At 42.3% G+C, this 20119-nt stretch overlaps 1 protein-coding gene across 2 annotated transcripts in view; it reads left to right on the top strand.

Annotated features, from left to right (window-relative positions):
- The window catches only part of IGSF3 (immunoglobulin superfamily member 3), a 113030-nt gene that overhangs the window by 25502 nt on the left and 67409 nt on the right, over positions 1 to 20119 (top strand). For both annotated transcript variants that reach the window (XM_083736146.1, XM_083736145.1), the window contains exon 3: positions 426 to 803. In XM_083736146.1, the coding sequence (XP_083592272.1) occupies positions 426 to 803 (378 nt within the window). The remainder of the gene's footprint in view (positions 1 to 425; positions 804 to 20119) is intronic.

Below are 20119 nucleotides of genomic sequence, written 5' to 3'. Positions count from 1 at the left end.
CCATTGCTGCCATGGCCTTTGGCTAGAACAATAAATTTACATTGTTATACAAACAACTTCCCCTCTTTTTTTCTTCTATTTCACCTGCTTTCTAATAATGGCCTTTTTTGGAAAACCTGAGTGAGTTGTGTAACGAAAGACACTACTTTGGAACTATTAATTAAAAAGTAGTATACAGTGGTACCTCGCAAGACGAAATTAATTCGTTCTGCGAGTTTTTTCGTCTTGCGAATTTTTTGTCTTGCGAAGCACGGATTCCCATAGGAATGCATTGGGTATTAACGGTTTTAAGAAAAAGGAAACGTTTTCATCTTGTGAGTTTTTCGTCTTACGAGGCATTCGTCTTGCGAGGTACCACTGTATGTGTTTACTTTATTTAATAAGCTAGGTGTATCTGAACTCTTTTGTCGTTTTCTTCCCCTCAGGATTGGCATTTGCACAACGTCAAGTCACTGTTCAAGACGGACCTCTATACCGCACTGAAAATTCCCACATCACTATCTGGTGCAAAGTCAGTGGCTACCAAGGACCATCAGAACAGAATTTCCAGTGGTCCATATATCTCCCATCTGCCCCAGAAAGGGAGGTACAAATTGTTAGCACCATGGACCCATCCTTCCCTTATGCGATCTACACCCAGCGAGTCCGGAGCGGAGAAATCTATGTAGAGAGGGTCCAAGGGGATTCTGCTCTGTTGCATATCAAGGAGCTCCAAGACAGGGATGCTGGCGAGTATGAATGTCACACACCCACCACTGATGACAGATACTTTGGGAGCTACAGTGCCAAGATGAAGCTAATGGGTAGGTTGTTTTATTTTTCAGGTTGATGTTACCTTGCATGAAGACATTACCTTGTTTTCTCTTGTTTAAATTAAGATGGCAAATAGTATTATAATGACTATAAATTAAGGTGAATAAATTTTAGGAGAAATTAAACTGAACCAATTGCGACCAGGGAGAGCAACACCAGGAGCTACAGATGATTCCAAACGTAATTCCAAAGGTCAGTTCACTGTCACCATAGAATATGATGGGCTGCTAGAAAGTCTCACCTGTAACTTTTTCCCTGTTTGCACTATAACAGTGTAAGTTGTTTGCATATTGTTGGCTAAACAGTAAGTACAGATGTCCGGGAAATTATATTGAACAGTGAAGTGTGAATTCAGAAAATAAATACAATTGCAAGGTTTTTAACTGGGACAGCTTGCTCTGATCATATACTGCCAATTTCACAACAGTTTTGCTAACTACCTGTCTACTTCCAGCCCAGATTCAAAGTGCTAGGTGTTTGTTTGTTTGTTTGTTTGTTTGTTTGTTTGTATAATTATTACATTTAAAGCCCTAAAGAACTTGGGGGGGTCCAGGTACCTTCAGGAGTGCCTTCCTTTACCTACGATTAATGCTTTGTTGACTGTCCCAACCCCAGAATTCACTCCTAAAGCAGCAGTAGCTTTTTATGTCAGTAATATCTACCAATCAGTTATAATTTTTTCAAGCAGGCACAGATGGGGTTCTCAAGAAAGCACTCTGGCTTTTAATGGTGAATTACTAATCCCCAGAAATGTTTAGTAATAAAGAGAATACAGATAATATAGACAGTAGTATTAAAATAGCTGTTTACACCCCCCCCCCATCTGTGCAAATGTGACTCTTTGTGCAGAGCTGTGTCTCAAAGTGTTTAATAATTCAGTATAAATCCAGATTGGTTTAATTAAATACTCGTGCATGGGAGCGAAATAGTGCAAGTACATGACAGGGGAAAAGAAGAGCCCCTGAAATTAGTGTAGAAGAGAGGTGTTGAATAATATAATGGTTCTAGATAAAGTGAAGGATTGATGCACCAGTAGATAAGTACACTTTGGAGGTGATTGAAGGAGAAGGCGTGCATCCAGTTGTTATAGAGCAGGGATGCCCAACCAGTAGATCGCGATCTACTGGTAGATCGCAGAATCCTTACCGTGTACAAAAAGTTACAGGGGAAAAGCTAAAAAAAAACCTTTGTGTAATCCTCTCCCCACAAAGCTCAACAACTCTGGGCAATCCACCCACCCCACGCACACTCCTCCTCCCACAAATGACAATGGGTAGATCACTGCCAGTTTTTTTTTTTTGTACTGGGAGTAGATCACAGTCTCTTGGGAGTTGGACATGCCTGTTACAGAGAAAGCAGCAGAATAGCAAAAGCAATATGACCCACACTTGGAGGCACCAAACCCTTTGAGCTCTTGTATTTATTAGCATCTCTTGCAGTCTTTGAAAACTAGTGATTTGAATGTACAGAAACGCTTTTGGGGGTATAGCCAGCCATGCAGGACAAAACTTGATTTTAATGTACAGCATTAATTAGTTTAGCCTCAAAGCTCAAGCTGGATAACTAATACCAAACAGAAAATTATATGTTACAAGAATGAATTTGCTAACATTTTTACAAGGATGTAGGTGGTGCACATTGTGTTCTTCTCTAGTACCCAATACCACCATGGCCTCTGAACAGCCTGTAGCCTTGATCTTTGGATGACTTGCAGAAAGGGAGTTCCATAGTCACATTTTAGAGATTCCCTCTGCATTTCATATCTGTTGAAAATTATCACATGGATGATCCTCCTGAGAGGCAGTTCTCAGCTGTCCATATGGGCTGGTGACATGGCCCATGTGGAAAAGAGAATGAATCTCATGTGAATGCCACAAGCCTAGTAAGGATTTGTCTAAGGGAGGGGGAAAGACCGTGACCCCTTTTTTCTGTTTTCCGTTTTGGTAAGAAAAGTGACAAGGAGAGAAAATTTAAGCAGTTTTATTTTGAAAACCCCCTCTCATGGGATTTTCATGTGATTGAGAATGATGCTGTTTGCTTTGAAGATGATAGAAGAATCCCCCTTAGCTTGATCTGATAATTATGAATTTTGTCAGGGAAAAGCTTACCTGTTTTCTGTTGGTTTCTGCTTCCTTCACTGAGCAGCGAAGTGCTTGTCACAAGACAATATTTACATTCCACAGTCAAGTGCTGTTGGGTTTTCTCACGGGAAGGGAGACTGGATGTGACGTACACTGGTTTCCTGTTTTTCACTGTTCTTTGCAGTTCAGTGGTGTTGATTCTCTCCGTGCTTTAGAGGAGAGAGGATGCCTTTCTCTGCTCCGGCAGAGGGAAAATGTTTTTCTGTAAATTACCAGCTTTGAAGTGTAAATAAAGTAATATAGAGCATGTTGGCACGTACTTTTCATCATTCCGCTGTGCACGGGACACTGCTTATCTCCAACATTTGGTTATGGGCCCAGAACAACGCAGTGTTTTGAGAATGGACTCCAGAAGTCGGGCTCCTGGCAAAGGAACAAAGGAGCAAAGAATTGGAGTGCCGGCAAAGGATCGGAATGCAGAGGGCCGGATCGGACGATATCTCTGCGCGTCAAGATGATTTGATGAGGTATGTGCTACAGCTCCGGGCAGCCTGCCAGCTTCTAATTAATGGCTTTATGGCTGGACTTTGAACTTTTATAGCCGGTTTTGCCGTGGCACAGGCAAAAGGCTAGAAGGATAAATTTTTCCTATGCTGGGGGAAATCGAAAGTAAAGCAGCTGCAGCAGTGTCGCAGCATGAATTTAAGACAGCAGAGAGAACTTTCACTTTTGAACTTGCCTTTGGAATGCGGTTTGAAGCAGCTGCAGATAAGCAAAGCAGTTAAGCAGAAAGGCACAGGTTCACAAAGCAGAGGCTGTTTTTGAATTTGCTTTTGGATTGAAGCAGCTGTACACAGACACAGCTTGTATGAAGCAGCCTGATTTAAAGCAGCAGAGATGACGCAGAAGGCTAATGCCAAAGTCATGATGGCTAGCTGCAGAAGGCTGGATGAGGCAAGTGGGGAATTTGATGCCAATCAGCCAAATGCTCAACTCAGAGTAGCCTGTGATACTGCCATGATTCTGAATGGAGCAGACCGCCAGGGTGATAGCTGCATGGGCAAGGGGGAGTCTTCACAGACGTCATCCCAGAGTGCAGTGGAACCACCAGATGGCGCCAAAGCTTTGAAGGCAGTGAAATGCTACACGTGTGGACGTCTAGGCCATATGAAGAGGGAATGCAGAAATCCCAGGGCCAAGACAGAGCAGCGCAGCGAAAGCTCATCGCGTGGAAAAGGCCGAGGCAAAGGTCCAGTGTCCAGGACAACGCAGCACAAGGCAATGGTCTCACGCTTCACTCCAAAGGTTGCAGAGGTCCAGAAGACGTCTAGATCTTTCTTCGTTGTTGATTCAGCGGCGACCCACCACATGTGCAACGATAAGCGACTGTTCGTGTCTTTTACACCGCAGGAAGGTGCGATTCACCAGGCGGATGACCACACAATCCCCAGTAAAGGCTACGGAACTGTTGTTCTTCACAGTTTGGACTTATCGATACAGGATGTGCTTTATGTGCCACATGCCAAGCATAATCTGCTCAGCGTTGGACAGCTGAATGAGCGGAAAATTGACGTTTCCTTTAAGAACAAAAGGTGCATCATCACAAAGAAAAATGATTATGTATTGCATGCTGAATATGTTGATCGTTTGTATGTTTTGTATTTTGATGATGTTGTGCAGGATGACACTTGTTGCATTGCAGGTTCTAACAAAAGTTTGCATGCAGAATGTATTCATGATTTTCATCGAAAATTTGGTCATTTGCATTTTGAGGCAGTATCTAAAATGCCTGCCTTGGTTGAAGGTATGACTATTAAACCCTGCAGGTACCACATGAAGTGCAAGGCATGCGCAGCAAACAAGGTAAAAATGGCTGCGAAAGGTAAGGTGTCTAGTAGGCAAGCTACAGAACCATACCAGGTTGTTCATGCTGATTTGGTTGGACCACTAGCGCCCTCTTTGGGTGGAAACAGGTACTTCATGGTTCTCATTGATGCATTTTCCAGGTATATTTATGTGTACAATCTCAAGCAGAAATCAGAGGCTTTTCCAAGGTTCAAGGAATTCTGTGCTTGGTTGGGAAATGTGCATGGTAAGAAGGTAAAGACTCTTTTCAGTGATCGCGGGGGAGAATTCACTTCTCAGCAGTTTGAAGCTTTTCTGACTGAGAAAGGAATTCAACACGATTTGTCTAGTCCTCGCTCGCCATGGCAGAATGGACTTGCGGAACGAGCAAATCAGACATTGCTTCAAGGGTTAAAAACCTTGCTGCATGATGCCAATCTTCCAGAGAGTTATTGGGCCGAAGCTCTCTCATGTTTCACTTACAGTTATAATCGCAGGTTATCTTCAGCGATTGGTTGTACCCCCTATGAGAAGATGTTTGGCAAGAAGCCATACATCAAACACATGAAAATTTTTGGTTCTGACATGTGGGTTCACTCACCACAAAACTCCAAGTTAGACAAGCGTGGATTGCATGGTATCTTTCTAGGTTATCAGAAAGGGTCTTACAGAATAATGATGACTGACTCTAAGACAATTAAGCTCACAAGAAGTGTTGAGTACAATGCCAAGTGGGGGGAGAATGTGGGAATTTTCCAATGTTATCCTGATGACAGTGATGAAACTGAGGATAGTCAAAAGCAACCGCAACAACCCACACCCACTGATGAAGGTTCTGATTCTGAGTCTGAAACTGAATCGGGTGATTCAGAGGATTTCAAGAGTGCGAAAGCCTCTATGCGACCCTCTGAAAGCTCTGATCAAGAATTAGAGGAACCATTGTTCACAATAGGTCACTTTTCTCCTAAGAAGGAAGAGGAGAGTATTGAAGACTTAAGACTAATTCGTAGGTCACAGAGAGCCACAAAAGGCAGACCTCCAAAGAGATTTGCTGATGAGTTTGCTAAGATAGCAGTAACAGCTGTTAAAAGCTCCAAGAAGGTGTTTGAACCTTCAAGTTTCCAAGAAATCCAGGATTTGGATTCAAAGGAAGCTGAGCCATGGTTAAATGCCATGAAGGCTGAGCTTGATTCCTTGGAAAGGAACAAAACATGGGATCTTGTTCCAGTAGTTCCAGGAATGAAACTGCTTGGAAGCAAATGGGTCTTCAAAGCGAAGACAGATCAAAATGGCAAGATAGTCAGACACAAAGCCAGATTGGTAGCCAGAGGTTTTGCACAGGTACCAGGTGAAGACTATCACGAGACCTACTCACCCACCGTGAGGTATGAGAGCATTAGGCTTATGCTCAAGCTAGCTGCAGAGGAGAATCTACACATTAGTCACCATGATGTGAATACAGCTTTTCTGTACGGATCTCTAGATGAATCACCTTATATGCTTCCACCTGATGGCGTACAGGTAAAACAGGGATTTGTTTGTGCTCTGAAGAAGTCCCTTTATGGTCTCAAACAAAGTGCACGGTGTTGGCACACAAAACTCACTGAAGTATTGTTTTCTCTAGGTTTTAAGCAAGGGAAAGCTGATCCATGTGTATTTGTCAAAGAGGAGGGGCAAAAGAAACTGTATTGTTTGTTTTATGTTGATGATCTTTTATTCTTTTGGAAGGATGTCACAATGTACAATAATGCCCTAGCTCAATTGAAAGAGCACTTTGACATGAAAGATCTTGGTGAGGTAAACAACTACCTATCTCTGGAAATAGAGAGAGATCAAGATGGTAACATTCTAGTACACCAGTCACGTAAAATTGCTGATGTGTTAAGCAAACTAAACCTGATGGATGCTAACCCTGTAGACACACCGATGACAACAGGTTATCAGGTAGATGACACTGAAGAAGCATTTTCTGATACTACACTGTACAGAAGTGTGCTAGGCAAGCTAAACTTCATTGCCAGATGTTCAAGACCTGACATTGCTGTTAGCTGTAATTTGCTAAGCAGACAAGTCAACAATCCTACTGTTAAGGATTGGAAAGCTCTGAAACGCATAGCGCGGTATTTGAAAGGCACTATGCATTACAGACTGAGATTTAACAATCAGAAGTCTGGTGGTCTTGAGATATTTGCAGATGCAAGTTTTGGAAGTGACACTACAGACAGGAAAAGTACGTCTGGAGTTTGCTATAAGTACAATCAGGGTCTATTTGATTGGTCATGCAAGAAGCAAACAACAGTTAGCTTAAGTACTTGTGAAGCTGAACTGAATGCACTGTCTTATTCACTTAAGGATTGTGAATGGTTGTTACAATTGTGCAAAGACATAAAAATTCCTGTCAAATGTCCAATCCAGGTTTACCAGGACAACAAAGCATGTTTGGCTTTGCTGAATTCTGAAGGTTGTAAGCAAAGCACGAAGCACTTGCAATTAAAGTTGCAACATGCTAGGGAACGTATTCAAAAGGGACTCGTAACGGTGTCCTATATGCCAGGTAATGAAATTCCTGCTGATGTATTGTCCAAGATTGTATCAAGGGATCAACACTGTACCTATGTGCAGAAGTTGGGTTTGTACTGATATTGTACGAACACGCTGCCCAGTGATGTTCACAGAAAGGGGGAGGATGTTGGTTTCTGCTTCCTTCACTGAGCAGCGAAGTGCTTGTCACAAGACAATATTTACATTCCACAGTCAAGTGCTGTTGGGTTTTCTCACGGGAAGGGAGACTGGATGTGACGTACACTGGTTTCCTGTTTTTCACTGTTCTTTGCAGTTCAGTGGTGTTGATTCTCTCCGTGCTTTAGAGGAGAGAGGATGCCTTTCTCTGCTCCGGCAGAGGGAAAATGTTTTTCTGTAAATTACCAGCTTTGAAGTGTAAATAAAGTAATATAGAGCATGTTGGCACGTACTTTTCATCATTCCGCTGTGCACGGGACACTGCTTATCTCCAACATTTTCAGAGTTCAGTCTGCCTTAGGGTGGTTGCAATGCTCACAGAAGGTGCTGCATGCATCACTTAATCATTCTAGCATTATAGTCATGGGTTGAAAGTTGCCTAGCAATCCGAAAAGGGGGGGGGGAGATATGTGTGGGAATTTTAGGTATGATTGGGGCTAGGGTGGGCAACACTTACAAGAAAAAAAAATCAAGCGGCTTGCCCCCAAAGAAAATACTTGCCTAATAGAAAAACCTACTTGGTAAAGTTCCATAGTTCACAGTAATTAACTTGTGAGTTACAATGAAAGGAAGAGATTTAACATTAAAGGACTTTGAGGCTTGGCCCTTTAAAGTAGCTGTCTTAGGGTGTGTGGTCTACTGAATCCTGACCACACATGCTTAGAAAAAAAAAACATTTTACATTCTGAGCTGGCAAAGAACATTTGGGGAGATCGTTGCTTAGTTTGTAATCCATTTCATCATTATGAACTGGGCAAATTCCTATTCCGAACCAGGTAATCGTAGACTTTGACCACATTGCTAATTATTTCTGAAAAACCTTGGAATATCCTTTCCCTCTATCATATGTGGGTTAGCTAGATATACCCACTCAAGAAACACTTCTGAACTGTGAGTGAATTACTGTTTTTCATTTTCTCAGAAGTGGAACCAAACTTTCTTCTTTCATCAAGTTATGAATTTTTAATTCCCTCATTAGGTTCAGCGGCTTTTATTTGGCAGCAGACTTGCCCAAGGGACTGTGGGGGAGATGGGAGTTTTAGTTTTTCTGAGTGCTCTGAAGTGTGTGGGGGAAGGGTGAGTAAAAAGGATTTAAAAAAAACCCAAACAAAAATGCACTTGCTGGTTCATTATACCACTTAGTGCCCTAGTAGTTTGTGGTAAACATTAAATGATTATTTTGTCTTTGTTTGCTGTTATTTAAAGATGGGGACTGATCCAGTGAAGCCACAGAAATGCTAAAGCAAAGAGCAGCCTGCTTGCCATGAAAAAACAGCTTGAGACAGCATCCAGCTTTTACACCATTATGGTGCTCATACAAATGGACTAAGTGAGGCACTCTCCATGTTATCACGTTATCATAAATCAGCTTCCATGTGAATGTTGCTCTATGTCATTTTCCCCAAACATGGTTTGCTTGAGATGTTTTGAGCTACATCTCTCAGAATTCCATACTGGCAAGGGCTGATGGGAATTGTATCCCAAAACACCTGGAGAAAGACAGGCTGGGGAATACTGTTCTATAATGCTTCCATATAGTGATTGTAACAAGTAAACAGTCCTAAAATGGGTAAGAAATGGCTGAAGGCACAAGTCTTTAATGACCACAGTCCAACAAACCTGGCAATCTACTTTCAGTCAACTCTCAGATGAGCTTTGCCAGAATGGGTTGTCTGTGATCAGATGAAGGTCTCTTTCTCTCACATTTGTCCAGTCTCTCCATTTTCTATTTTCTCTGAACGCATCTTAAAGTCACAAGTAGGAAAAAAAAGATGTTTAAATCAATCACAAGAACACCTCCACTTGAAGGCTGAGAGACCATTTTGGAGGGGACATAATCACTCTCTGAAGTAACTATCCAAACTATAGTTTCCCTGCTTCAAACTATTTTGTTAGGCTTTTGGAACAAAGGATTACCAAAGATGATTTACATGATTATCAAACTTTATGGTTTTATTGTGGGGCAAGCGCAGCCCGACAGCTATTTTTACTGTAGAAATAGGTAGTATTTTTATTGGAGATGTCTCTGCAAATATTGAGCCAAAACCCAGAAGAGATTTATGGTTGATTGTGAAACCCAAACTACCTTTCAGGAACTTATTATTCATCTTCATTGGATGATTATTGGATATGACAGATGTTCAGCATCAACCACATCTGAGGCATTGCTTATCAGACTGATCACTCCTGAGGTACATTATGAGGGGTATTTGACTAAAGAACCACAGGAAAAGCATTCTAGTGGATTTGTTTTAGAAATGTGAACTGAAGTTTTTGCTGAAGCCTGTTGTTGGGGTCTTTCCCCTTCCTGGATTGGTGCATAAGAAGAACAGCTGGAGGAGTGCAGTACAATATGCCATTCCCCCTCCCTTTCTTAGCAATTTTTAAAGCAGCTATAGCCAGGAAAATTGTTTCTCTACCCCAGTAAGCAGGGGTCTTTGGAAGGCTAAAAAGAAAGTGAGGAGAATTTGCATTGCTAAACGCAAATTCTCCTCCTCCTGTTTGAAGATTTGCCATGGGCTGATTCTACTTGGCAACCACTTTGAGCAGAAGGAATAAATCATGCTGCATTGTGCTCCTTGGCTTTATATCTCCTGGTTCTCATTAACAACATGCTGCCATTTGGACCTGAGCTATGTTTTAATGGGGCCTGTGGCCATGAATAGCTCTTTATTTTATTTGGGTTGTCGGCCAGGACACAGGTGGCTTCACTCAATGGAAAATTGGTGGAAAGATGATGCTGTAATTCAGAGATCCTTCCGTATCATTTTGGATTGTAACTGATCTTATGTGTTCTTGAAGTGTTCCATTCCTGCTATGTCTTTTCCTTAGTATGAAGCTTAAAAACTGGAAATCTGGTCTGATGATAATTTACTATCAATAGAATATAGGTGACAGCTGTCTGTTGCAGCTGCAGTGTTTACAGATCAGGAACTTTGACCTATATGTTGTGCGCATCACATCTTGCTCTATTAACTATGTCATTACAAGAGCAGTCATAAATGATAAAAATCAATGTATTACTGTTATTATTGCTGTTAATGTAACAGTGCTGTTGATTCAGAGATACAGAGCATGGTCAATGGGGAGAAGTAGCTTAATCCCATAAACACTCATATTCTTGCATGCTAATAGAACTTCACTTACCTCAACATTTGTGAACAATACACTTCAACCCAAATGATATTAACACAGGTATGCTCTGATATAGTCAAATAATTAATTAGAAGTTTTGAATAACTAAGGTTTGACAGATGGACCTCTCTTTCACACAGACACACAAACACACACAAACAAAATCCCCCTTCATTTATGTAGAAGCTCTTGCATTATCTAAGTCTGCAGTGAACATCAGAGTAAATCCTCTTGAACTTGGTGGGACTTAACTCGATGTACCGTATTTTTCCATGTATAAGACTAGGTTTCCCCCCCTAAAAAATAATGTCAAAAATTAGGGGGTGTCTTATACACAGATCGTGCTGGAGGTAGACTGGCGATTGGTTGTTGCCACAAGTGGGGGGGGGTCTTATATATGGGGGCGTCTTATAGATGGAAAAATCTGAGACACCCATCAGCCAGATGGGATAGTTCTCTGTCGTCTTACACACCCTCCTCTTCATTCTTTGGTAGCTAAGAGATTCCTTGGCTTAATATCCTTGCAAAATACACATTGAGCACACTAGGGCCTGGTTCAGACCTTTGTTTTTGGTGGTTGCAAATGAGGTGTGAGGAGCCTTGGCCTTGCATTTGCCCCTTCTGTGTGCAAGAGGAGAGTGAAATGTTTCACGTTCTTGTTTGCAAAAGCATTCACCTCCTTCCATGGACACAGGAAGAGAGTGAAGGGAGAGCACACGAGCCCAAGGCTCACTCTTTAGCATTCGTGATCACCTAAGCTGGCTTTGGCCCGCTGGTGCCCTCCAGATGTTTTGGACTGCAGCTCCCATCAGCCCATGGCAGCAGGCATGGTTTCCCTTGATCGTGTGTACCAGGGACTCCCATGATTTTTGAGGAAGAACAAAATTAGCCACAGCCGTGGTGCTGGATGACAAGTAAACTGGTGGTGACTGGAGACAGCCTGGATCACAGCTCTTTGCAGGGGCAATATTTCTCTGTTTTTTTCATTTCTTCCTAATTTTAAAGGCAGAAGAGAGCGCAACTGTGCAGCTGTTCTACTACTGCCACTGCTGTTTTCCTAGCTATAAAGAAACTTGGGGGGCAGGGAGGGAGAGGTAGGCAGATCCAGGGTACTTCTGCATCTCCTTACCTGAAATAACTGGGGTAGACCCTACTTTTCACCACACTGCTCTTCTTAGCTATTTTTGCATTCGTGCAGCCTACTTTTCCATCTCTGTTTCTGTTTGAGCAAACTTGAATGTACACCTGGCACATGCCAGAGCCTATTATTTCACTTTTCCCCTTTCATGCTCTTTAAAGTTAAAAAGAGAGAGAGAGAGGTGTGTGTTAAATCTTGTCAACTCAACTCTAGTCATGGGAACCGGCCTATTGGGCTTGTATGGAATGCTGGCATTGAGAGTCTTCTTGCGCTCAGATTTTTAGGCATGGTGCTATGACTTTTTGTTGGCAAAAGCTGGAGTCCATCACCCCTGTTGTTTTCCTGCTCACTAGTGGGATATGGTACTTTGCCAGCTTAAATAGCAATGTTACGGTAACAGCGGAAGTTCTTCAAATAATGTGCAGCTGTTTTGGCTAAATGGGACCCAGCTAAATGGAGATTTACTTCACCTAGGCTCCCTTCCTTTGTTTCTAGCTTTCTTGAGACACTTCACAGCACTTAAGTGCAGTAGGCATTCTGTTGGGAGTACAGGGATTGCTACAGCAGCTTCAAGCCGTGATCCATCTAGCTTAGCATTTTCGCTGACATTGGTGGATATTGGATGCTCCAAGCGGAAGTGCATGAAATTGCCTCATAACAGAAGAAGCGCCTTTTTAATTCCCATCAGCTAAGGGGTATGTTATGTCTTGGAACTGACATGTTTTGTGATCCTGCCAAACTTTTATGTTGGTTTGTTTTTAGATTCTCCTCTGCTCTTGATTTGTCTGGTAACCATGAATTTGCAGGCTAATGGTACATTGCGTACAAGAGGACTGGGGAGGGGGGTGGAGAGCTGCTGTTTCTGCTTAAATGATATACTGTTCAATTTATGGAAAGATGCTTTGCCGCTGCTCTGTGGAAGAAAAGAGTGACCCCAGGCTGCATTCTCTGTTCCGCTCATTAGTTTGCATGGCTTATTCAGTGCGCTTGTTGCTCAGCTGCTCTAAGCAAAACACACCCAGTTATTCACCTTTTGATAAAGTATGCCATCTGATATTTTATCAGATATGCAATTATATGCTTGATTTTCACCGTGTAATTTTGCAATCTTTTTCGCTCCTTCTCCTCCTTTGCTTTTAAAAATTACATTCAGAACCTGTAGCAGCAGGTGCCTTAAGAAGCCATTTACCCTAAAAAGAGAACATTGCCAGAACTTGATAAGTATCACAGGCATTTCAGTCTCTTATTAACCACGGTATCAACTGCAATGTTAACTAAATGCGGTAACCAAATGATGATATAAATAGCATACAACTGAACTGGGATGGGGAATCTGTAATACTGTAGAACTGTAATACTTCCGGTTACATTTGTGGATGACATCCTTTCAAACATGATTCTTCGAAGAATCAAGAGATTGCCAATTATTATTCAGTGCTTACAAGTCAAGCATGCCCTGCATTGTGGTTAGAATGTCAGATGGGGACTGAGGAGACTAAGGATCAAATCCCCACTGAACCTTGAAGTTCACTAGGTGGCCATGGGGCAATCAACATTCAGCTGGACCTTACCCTTTGGTAGAGTGAAGCAGCTGCTTCAGCCTGCGAATTCTGGGTAGCTGTGAGGTGTTAAGAGGACAGAGCTGCATGTGTACTATGTGGCCTGCCCTATGCCCCCTGGATTTAGCAAGCTGTCATTAGATTTGATGGAGGAAGCTATCCCATACCAGTGTTGAAGGAAGATTCATCTGCCTCTCTCCATGTGGTTTCTGTATGTGGAAAGAGAATGCACCATCTTTTCCTTCATCTCAGATAGCAAAATATCTTGGGCCAGGCCTTTGAAGATACAATGTGGTGAGGGTAAAATGAGGTGGGAGTCAGTGAGAAGAGGACTTCAAGTCAATTTGCTTTGAGCTCCTTGGAGAAAAAGTGGGATATAAAATTGAAAAATAAAGTTATTTAAATAGACAAAATAGAGATTCTCCCTTAAGCAAGGAGCCATGAGGTTTTGTTACAATCAAGTGGTACATATAAATATTGTGAGATAAATTGTGCTCTCAAAGCAGAATAATGCTATTTCTCCTGAATAGTTCTGGTGCCACAGTTCTTTTTTTACCCTCTAATCCAACCCAAGTGGGGTGGGGGAATCTCCCACTTGCTTTTTAAAACTATTTAAATCTGAAAACTACTTATTGTAGCCTGAAAAGTACCTTGACATGAAGCCCTGTTTTTGAAAGCAGCAGAACCTGAACTCTGCCTCTGTCGCTTGTGGTGCGGGTTCTCACTGGAGTGGCCTTTGGGGGCTCCTCTTACATTGAAGGGTTCTGGAAGCACTCTAAATGAATGCTGTGCAGTGGAAAGCCATTTTAGTTTTCCATTATGTCCCCAGTGTAGCATCATTTGGGGCATCATGGGAAATATTTAAATGGTAGCTCCCGGCTACTTAGTGCTGCTGCTTTGTGTGTGTTATAGGTGGGTCTGTTGGAGTGCTGGGTCCCCAGCAGCTGCCCAAAAATGCCACATGCTAAAGGTGGCTCTGAACTACTAGATCTGCTCATTTTGCTGTTTCCTTATAACCTCCTGTGGTTTGTACCACTCTGCTTTCTTGTCTTCTGTTATTTGCAATGACTGATGCTGTCATCTTGGCTTCTACCGAAACAACAGGTCAGGGGTATACAAATGTACAACATTTGATCATGGCCTTAAAAGATAAGCACATCAACAACTGGCTCTTCCATTTTAGATTTTCTGCTTTGTCAACTGAATTTTACTCTCTCTACATTCAATACTGTAATACTATAGAAGCTTATTTTAAAAGTCATAGTACGATAACATATGGTTATGTATGCACATCCCTTTGTGTGGGGTGCCTGCTCACGGTAGAATGAATTATGAACTGCCTGCCAAGGATATCCATTGTCCTTCCTAAATGTTCAGGTTGCACCAGAGCTGTATTGAAGAGCTCAGATACGGAGATGGGAGATGTAAGCTGGAGCCTTGAAAGCTGCTGGCTCTGTCTTCCTTCTTTCTAGGACTACCAATTTGCGGCTTGATTTCTTAGCTGTGTGTTTCAAATCAGATACTTGGGGTTTGCAGATGGGCTTAGAAAAATTTCTGATATGTGTGATGTGATGCTTCAGTTTCACACATAGCTTGATGTCTTTCCAAATAACTAGTGGTGGCACAACTAACCTTTGTAATTAATTACAACCATCCTTTACAGGATACAAATCCCTGAAAGGTGGCTTAAAGTAAGTAAAACTAATGCACATTAAAACACGCACACCCCACATGCAGCAAGTCAAAATGATTCTTCCCACATGACAGCTGGTGGTAAATGGCTGTATGGGGAGATGGGATGGTCCTGGTGTCATGTTCTTCTCCCTCTGTTGCCTGCAAAATGGGCAAATGAATGTGAATTTGTCTGATACAATAATGTTCACAGGTTGCAGAATCCAGTTATGCTTCTTGCAGAATAAGAAAGCACACATGCAGAATGCACCCTTTTTGTCTACATGGGCACTGCCGTAAAGTTGGCAGGGTGGCACTTTGCAGCATGCACGGTGCTTCCTCGACGACAGCTAAGAAACTCTTGTCTCTTCCACCCTTCCTTCCTTCTTGCCTTCCTTTCTCTTGATGAGTGGTTGCAATGGTTTGGCAGCCCTCTGGTACTTGAGGCTGCTTGGGGATCTCTTTCAGCTTGCTGACAGGTCCTGTTGCAGTTCTTGGCAGATATGTAAGAATAATGGGTTGTCTGAGCAAGAAGAGAGGCCAGAGCTGGGCAGGTTTCTCTGCCTCTGTGCCTCAGAACAGTCTCTCAGCATTAAGTGGGGAAAGTGATAACCGTAAGTGCAGCTGGTAACATATGGCACCCATCCCCTGCCTTAGCAATTGCTCAGTGAACTCTGAAAGCAGAATGTGGTCCCTGTAGCTTCAGCCAGATGCAGCTCTGAGAAACCCTATAATGGAAAGAAGCCATTATTCTATTACCAGTGAAAATTTCCCATTTCACAACTTTGCCATTCTCCTGCTGTTTCTCTGAGGAGGCTTTAGTAGACTTACTTCCCTCATCTCTATTCCTCCACCCAACACTCTCTTCAAAATTCATTTCCCCCCTGAGGCTGGCTCACTCTCTTGCTCTGCCTCCACTTTCTTGTCACCTCAGTCATTTTGTATTAGTTTGCCTGTTGCATTTGAGGACGGAGGAGCGGGGGCAGCTCTTGCTGCAGTTGATGCCAGAGTTTTATTTTGGCAACTGTGATTGATGTACTGAGCGAGTCTGCTTTGGCTCCCAAAGGGGTTGCAGGCAAGAACAAAGGTCTAGCCTAGTGATTTGTAGTGATGTGGTCACCCCACCCCCACCCCGGAGCAATTACACTGGGGTGGTACACATTCAGAACTTTTACAGGGAATTGGGGGGCATTTGGTATTCTGGCAGCCTCTTCTCCTCCCGTGGCAGCTTGTGACAGTCAGCAGAGGTGAGTTGTAGAATCTGTGCCCCACTTGAAGTGGTACACAGCAATGAGGAATGGAATTCCTGTCAGTTGTCCTCAAACAATGAGAGGACGTGCTTTTGCTATTGCTCTCATTGTGCATAGTCAAGTGCACCCATTGCTAATGTGTTTGGCAAGGAACAAGGACAGATCATGAAGACTTGAGGCTCAAGCTGTCTACTAGTATTGATCCTAATATTAAGGAGTTGGCTGACAGCCATCAGGCACAAGGATCTCATTGAGTGTGTGTCTGAGATGGATACATATATCATAAATATATACATACATAATATCAAGTGTCATAGATATCATAAATTTGCCTTCTCTGTTTTTATGTGCCCCCCTCCTTTTACTTGATCTTACATACTTGGTGGGAGGTAGTGAATGAAAGTTTAAGAGCCAATCTAACAATGTTAACCTATGTAGCTGTTCTATACAGTGTGCTTTCATAGATCTGTTTAGCCTAGCATCATGTACCAGTCCTGGACCCTGAGATCCATAAATTGGAATTGTCTGGGGTTGAACCTGGAATTTGCTGCATACAAACATGGCGCCATGCTCCTAAGACAGGGGTAGCCAGTGTGGGCTCCTCCATATGTTGTTGTACTACAGCTCTCATAATCCCTTGCCATTAGCCATGCAGGCTGGGGCTGATGGGAGTTGTAGTTCAAAAGCAACTGGAGGGAACCATACTGGCTACTCCTGTACTAAGTGATGGCTCCTTAACAAGTGACAAAAAACAGCTCCTGTTATAAAATAACTTTACTACTACTGTTCTTTTCTTCACCTTTCCTCTATGGCTACGACAAATACATTTGGTCAGAAACAATTTTGGACAAGTTTTGGAATATTTACAGCTGCCTTATCCCTGCTTCACACTCTTGTGGGCATATGATTTTTCCATCTCCACCACACTTTCCAGGGGCAGCAAAACAATCAGGGATTATTCCTCTTTTCTTGTTGCTTGTTCTAAGCTTTCTACCCCACATAGGGAAGTGAAAGTCAGATGATTTGGAGGTGTGATAAAACCTCCAATTCTAGCCTCAAGGGAACCCAGTTGACATCCAAATGAATGCTGAGTAATTTTAAACAGGGAGCTTTCTGAGATGAATTAGGAGGACAGAAAACACAGAGACCAAGCAAGGATGTGCTACTGAATTGTTAGGACTTCAAGTAACTGGTATCTTCTGTTTCTGTATGCAAAATGAGAATATAATAAGAGTGTGTTGAAAAACAGAGTTCAGACAGAACAATCTGCAGACATTATGTATTTTTACATCTTCCACACTGTGGGCATTAGCTGGTCAACAGAAGTGCCTGTCTGAGGTGTAGAATGGAAGAGGCCCTGAAGGCAACCATCTTGTCCACACCTCAGACAGGCACTTCTGTTGACCAGCTAATGCCCACTCTGCAGTAAAGAGCAAACCAAGTATTCCAATTTGCATTGTGTTGCAAGCAAAGAGCAAGTGCAGTGTGGAAAGCATGTTTATAGAGAGGGCAAATAGCTCTAGATCACTTTCACAAGCTGTATACGAACCTCTGCCATCCGAAGCATTGGAGCAAATCCCTTTGGTCTCATTGTGCCACCTTGGATAAAGAAATGTTCAGGAACTGTGGCCTGAATTATTAGCAGTAAGCTGCACTCTTGGTGTTGAGAAACAAATGGAAGATGCTTTCCAACTTGCTGTAGCTGTCCAGTGAGCTTAGGATGATAACAGTTTTACAGTCTTTATCTGATATGGGTTTAAGAGGATTTTTCAGGGCCATGGGGAATTACTATAAGTCAACAAGCAGCCTCTAGCTGATAATATTCCTTCAGAGATTATTTTAAAATGAGCTTAACTGTGTTTAATTTTTTTTCTGCAATGGCTATCATTGAATTGTTTATGGGGAGTCCAATTTCAGGAGAAGTAAAACATTGAGGGTGAAGGAAACATCATCTGAGAAAGGAGGATAAGAGATCTTGGTTCTACCCCCATTTTTCTTTCTTTAGCAACTGTTCTCTAACTTTGACATAGAACCCTTCACATCCGTTAGGCATCACTATGGGGAATCTGTGGCTGTCCAGACATCATTGGACTACAACCCCCTGTATCCTTGGCTAAGCTACCTGGGTCTGATGAAATTTTGGAGTCCAACAGCATCTTGAAGATGTTCCCCATCCCTGTGTTAAGAGGCAAGCCCTTTTGATGTACTAGAAGACTGTATAGCATGACTCATGTGCCATGAAGTTTCTTCTACTACATCAAAAGGACCTCCAACAGATATAATAAAAGGATCTGTGTCAGACTTCAATAAGTTATGGAAGTTTTTTGATCTCTCATGCTGTTGAATATCTCAGAGATACGTTTGTAGAATTAATAGTTGCAAAGAAAAGTTTTTTAAAATACGGAATTACTGTCTGATAAATGTTCAGAGCCTTATGTACATGCATTACCACAATAGCCTTCATCGTTCCATTTTCACATTACAGGTAAACATTAGTCTGGCTAATGTCTGGCTAACAGTCCTTTCTGTTGCGCATGGGTGGTAAAGGTTACATATGAAGCAATACTCAGGTAGAGTGTTGCAGCACATGTATTAAAGTATGAGCTCATTCAGACTTTTTTTGGAGTAATATGTTCAGTTTGTACCTATGCACTATTGGGTCAAATTTCAGGAAATGACTGGGTTATAGCAATTTAACTATTCTGTAATGGAAGGCATGGATGCCATGTTTTCAACAACTTTTATAGTCCCTTAAAACACATCTTAATGTTTTCCTTCTGGCATTTCAGATTTATATCAAAAATTCAATATTACAAGGTGGCTTCTAGCTAGTTAGGGAGAATCCATTATGAATTCCTAAAGTTATATCTCAGAGTTATTATTGTAATAAGTCATTTTATCAAGGGCTGTATTGCAGCTTGTGTGTGTGGCAGAATGATGCTTAACTCATAGAACTTGCTACCATAAAGAAAAATGGCCACCACTAGAAACAGCCACAGTGGTGTGTATTAATAGAGGGATGAAGGCCTGCTTCTGTGCGTGGTGGGTTGCTTTGTGTGTTGTGCAAGTTTTGTCTGTATGAGTCCTGCAAGGCTTTGCTCCAACAAGACCTCCAGAAGTATGAAAGTTAACCACAATTCTACAAGCCAGTACTGTACAGCAATTGCCCATGTAGAAATAATTGCATAAGGAGTTGGTTTGAACAAGAACAATACAGCCAATAGTCTCCCTAAGTCCAAAGGGGAAATTTGCTAATTCTTGTTTGCAAACTTTGTGGTCAGCCAGTCCAAACATTCCTGTAATGCAGGCATGTCCATAAGGTAGATTGTGATCCACTGGTAGATCGTGGGGTGTTCTTCCCCGTCCCCCAAAAAGGGGGATAACTACTGTGGCTTCCTAAAAAAGCTCAACAACTTCTTTGACTTTCCCCAAAATGCTCAACAGTTTTGGCTTCCCAACAACTTTGGTCCATCCAATGACAATGGGTAGATCACTGCCAGTCTTTTTATACTGTGAGTAGATCACATTCTATTGGGAGTTGGACTTCTGTAATGCATTAACATGCTGGACACTTCACAGCTGTTCCTTCTGCAGACAGCTTTAGTTTCTATGACTTGGTGCTGGCATTGGAGTCAGAGCTGGAGGAGGAGTTGAGCCAGGGAGTTTCAGAGCTAAGACACGATGAGCTTGAAGAGGAGCTGCTAACCAAACGAGGGTCCAGAGGAGACTGAAAGACTTCTATACTCCCTTCCTGGTTCTCTGTGGCCTCATTGCTTGCAGCTGGATCTTCATGCGTGATTGAGCTTCACATATTTGCAATGTGGCCCTTTAACTATCCTCTGTGGTAAAAAGTATAGCTATTTGCATACAATGAACTGGAAATAGTCT

Source organism: Podarcis gaigeae (assembly GCF_964106915.1).
Source record: "Podarcis gaigeae genome assembly, chromosome: 4".
Taxonomy (NCBI): domain Eukaryota; kingdom Metazoa; phylum Chordata; class Lepidosauria; order Squamata; family Lacertidae; genus Podarcis; species Podarcis gaigeae.
The sequence above is the reverse complement of the archived record's forward strand: the minus strand, read 5'-3'. Positions and strand labels throughout refer to the sequence as shown.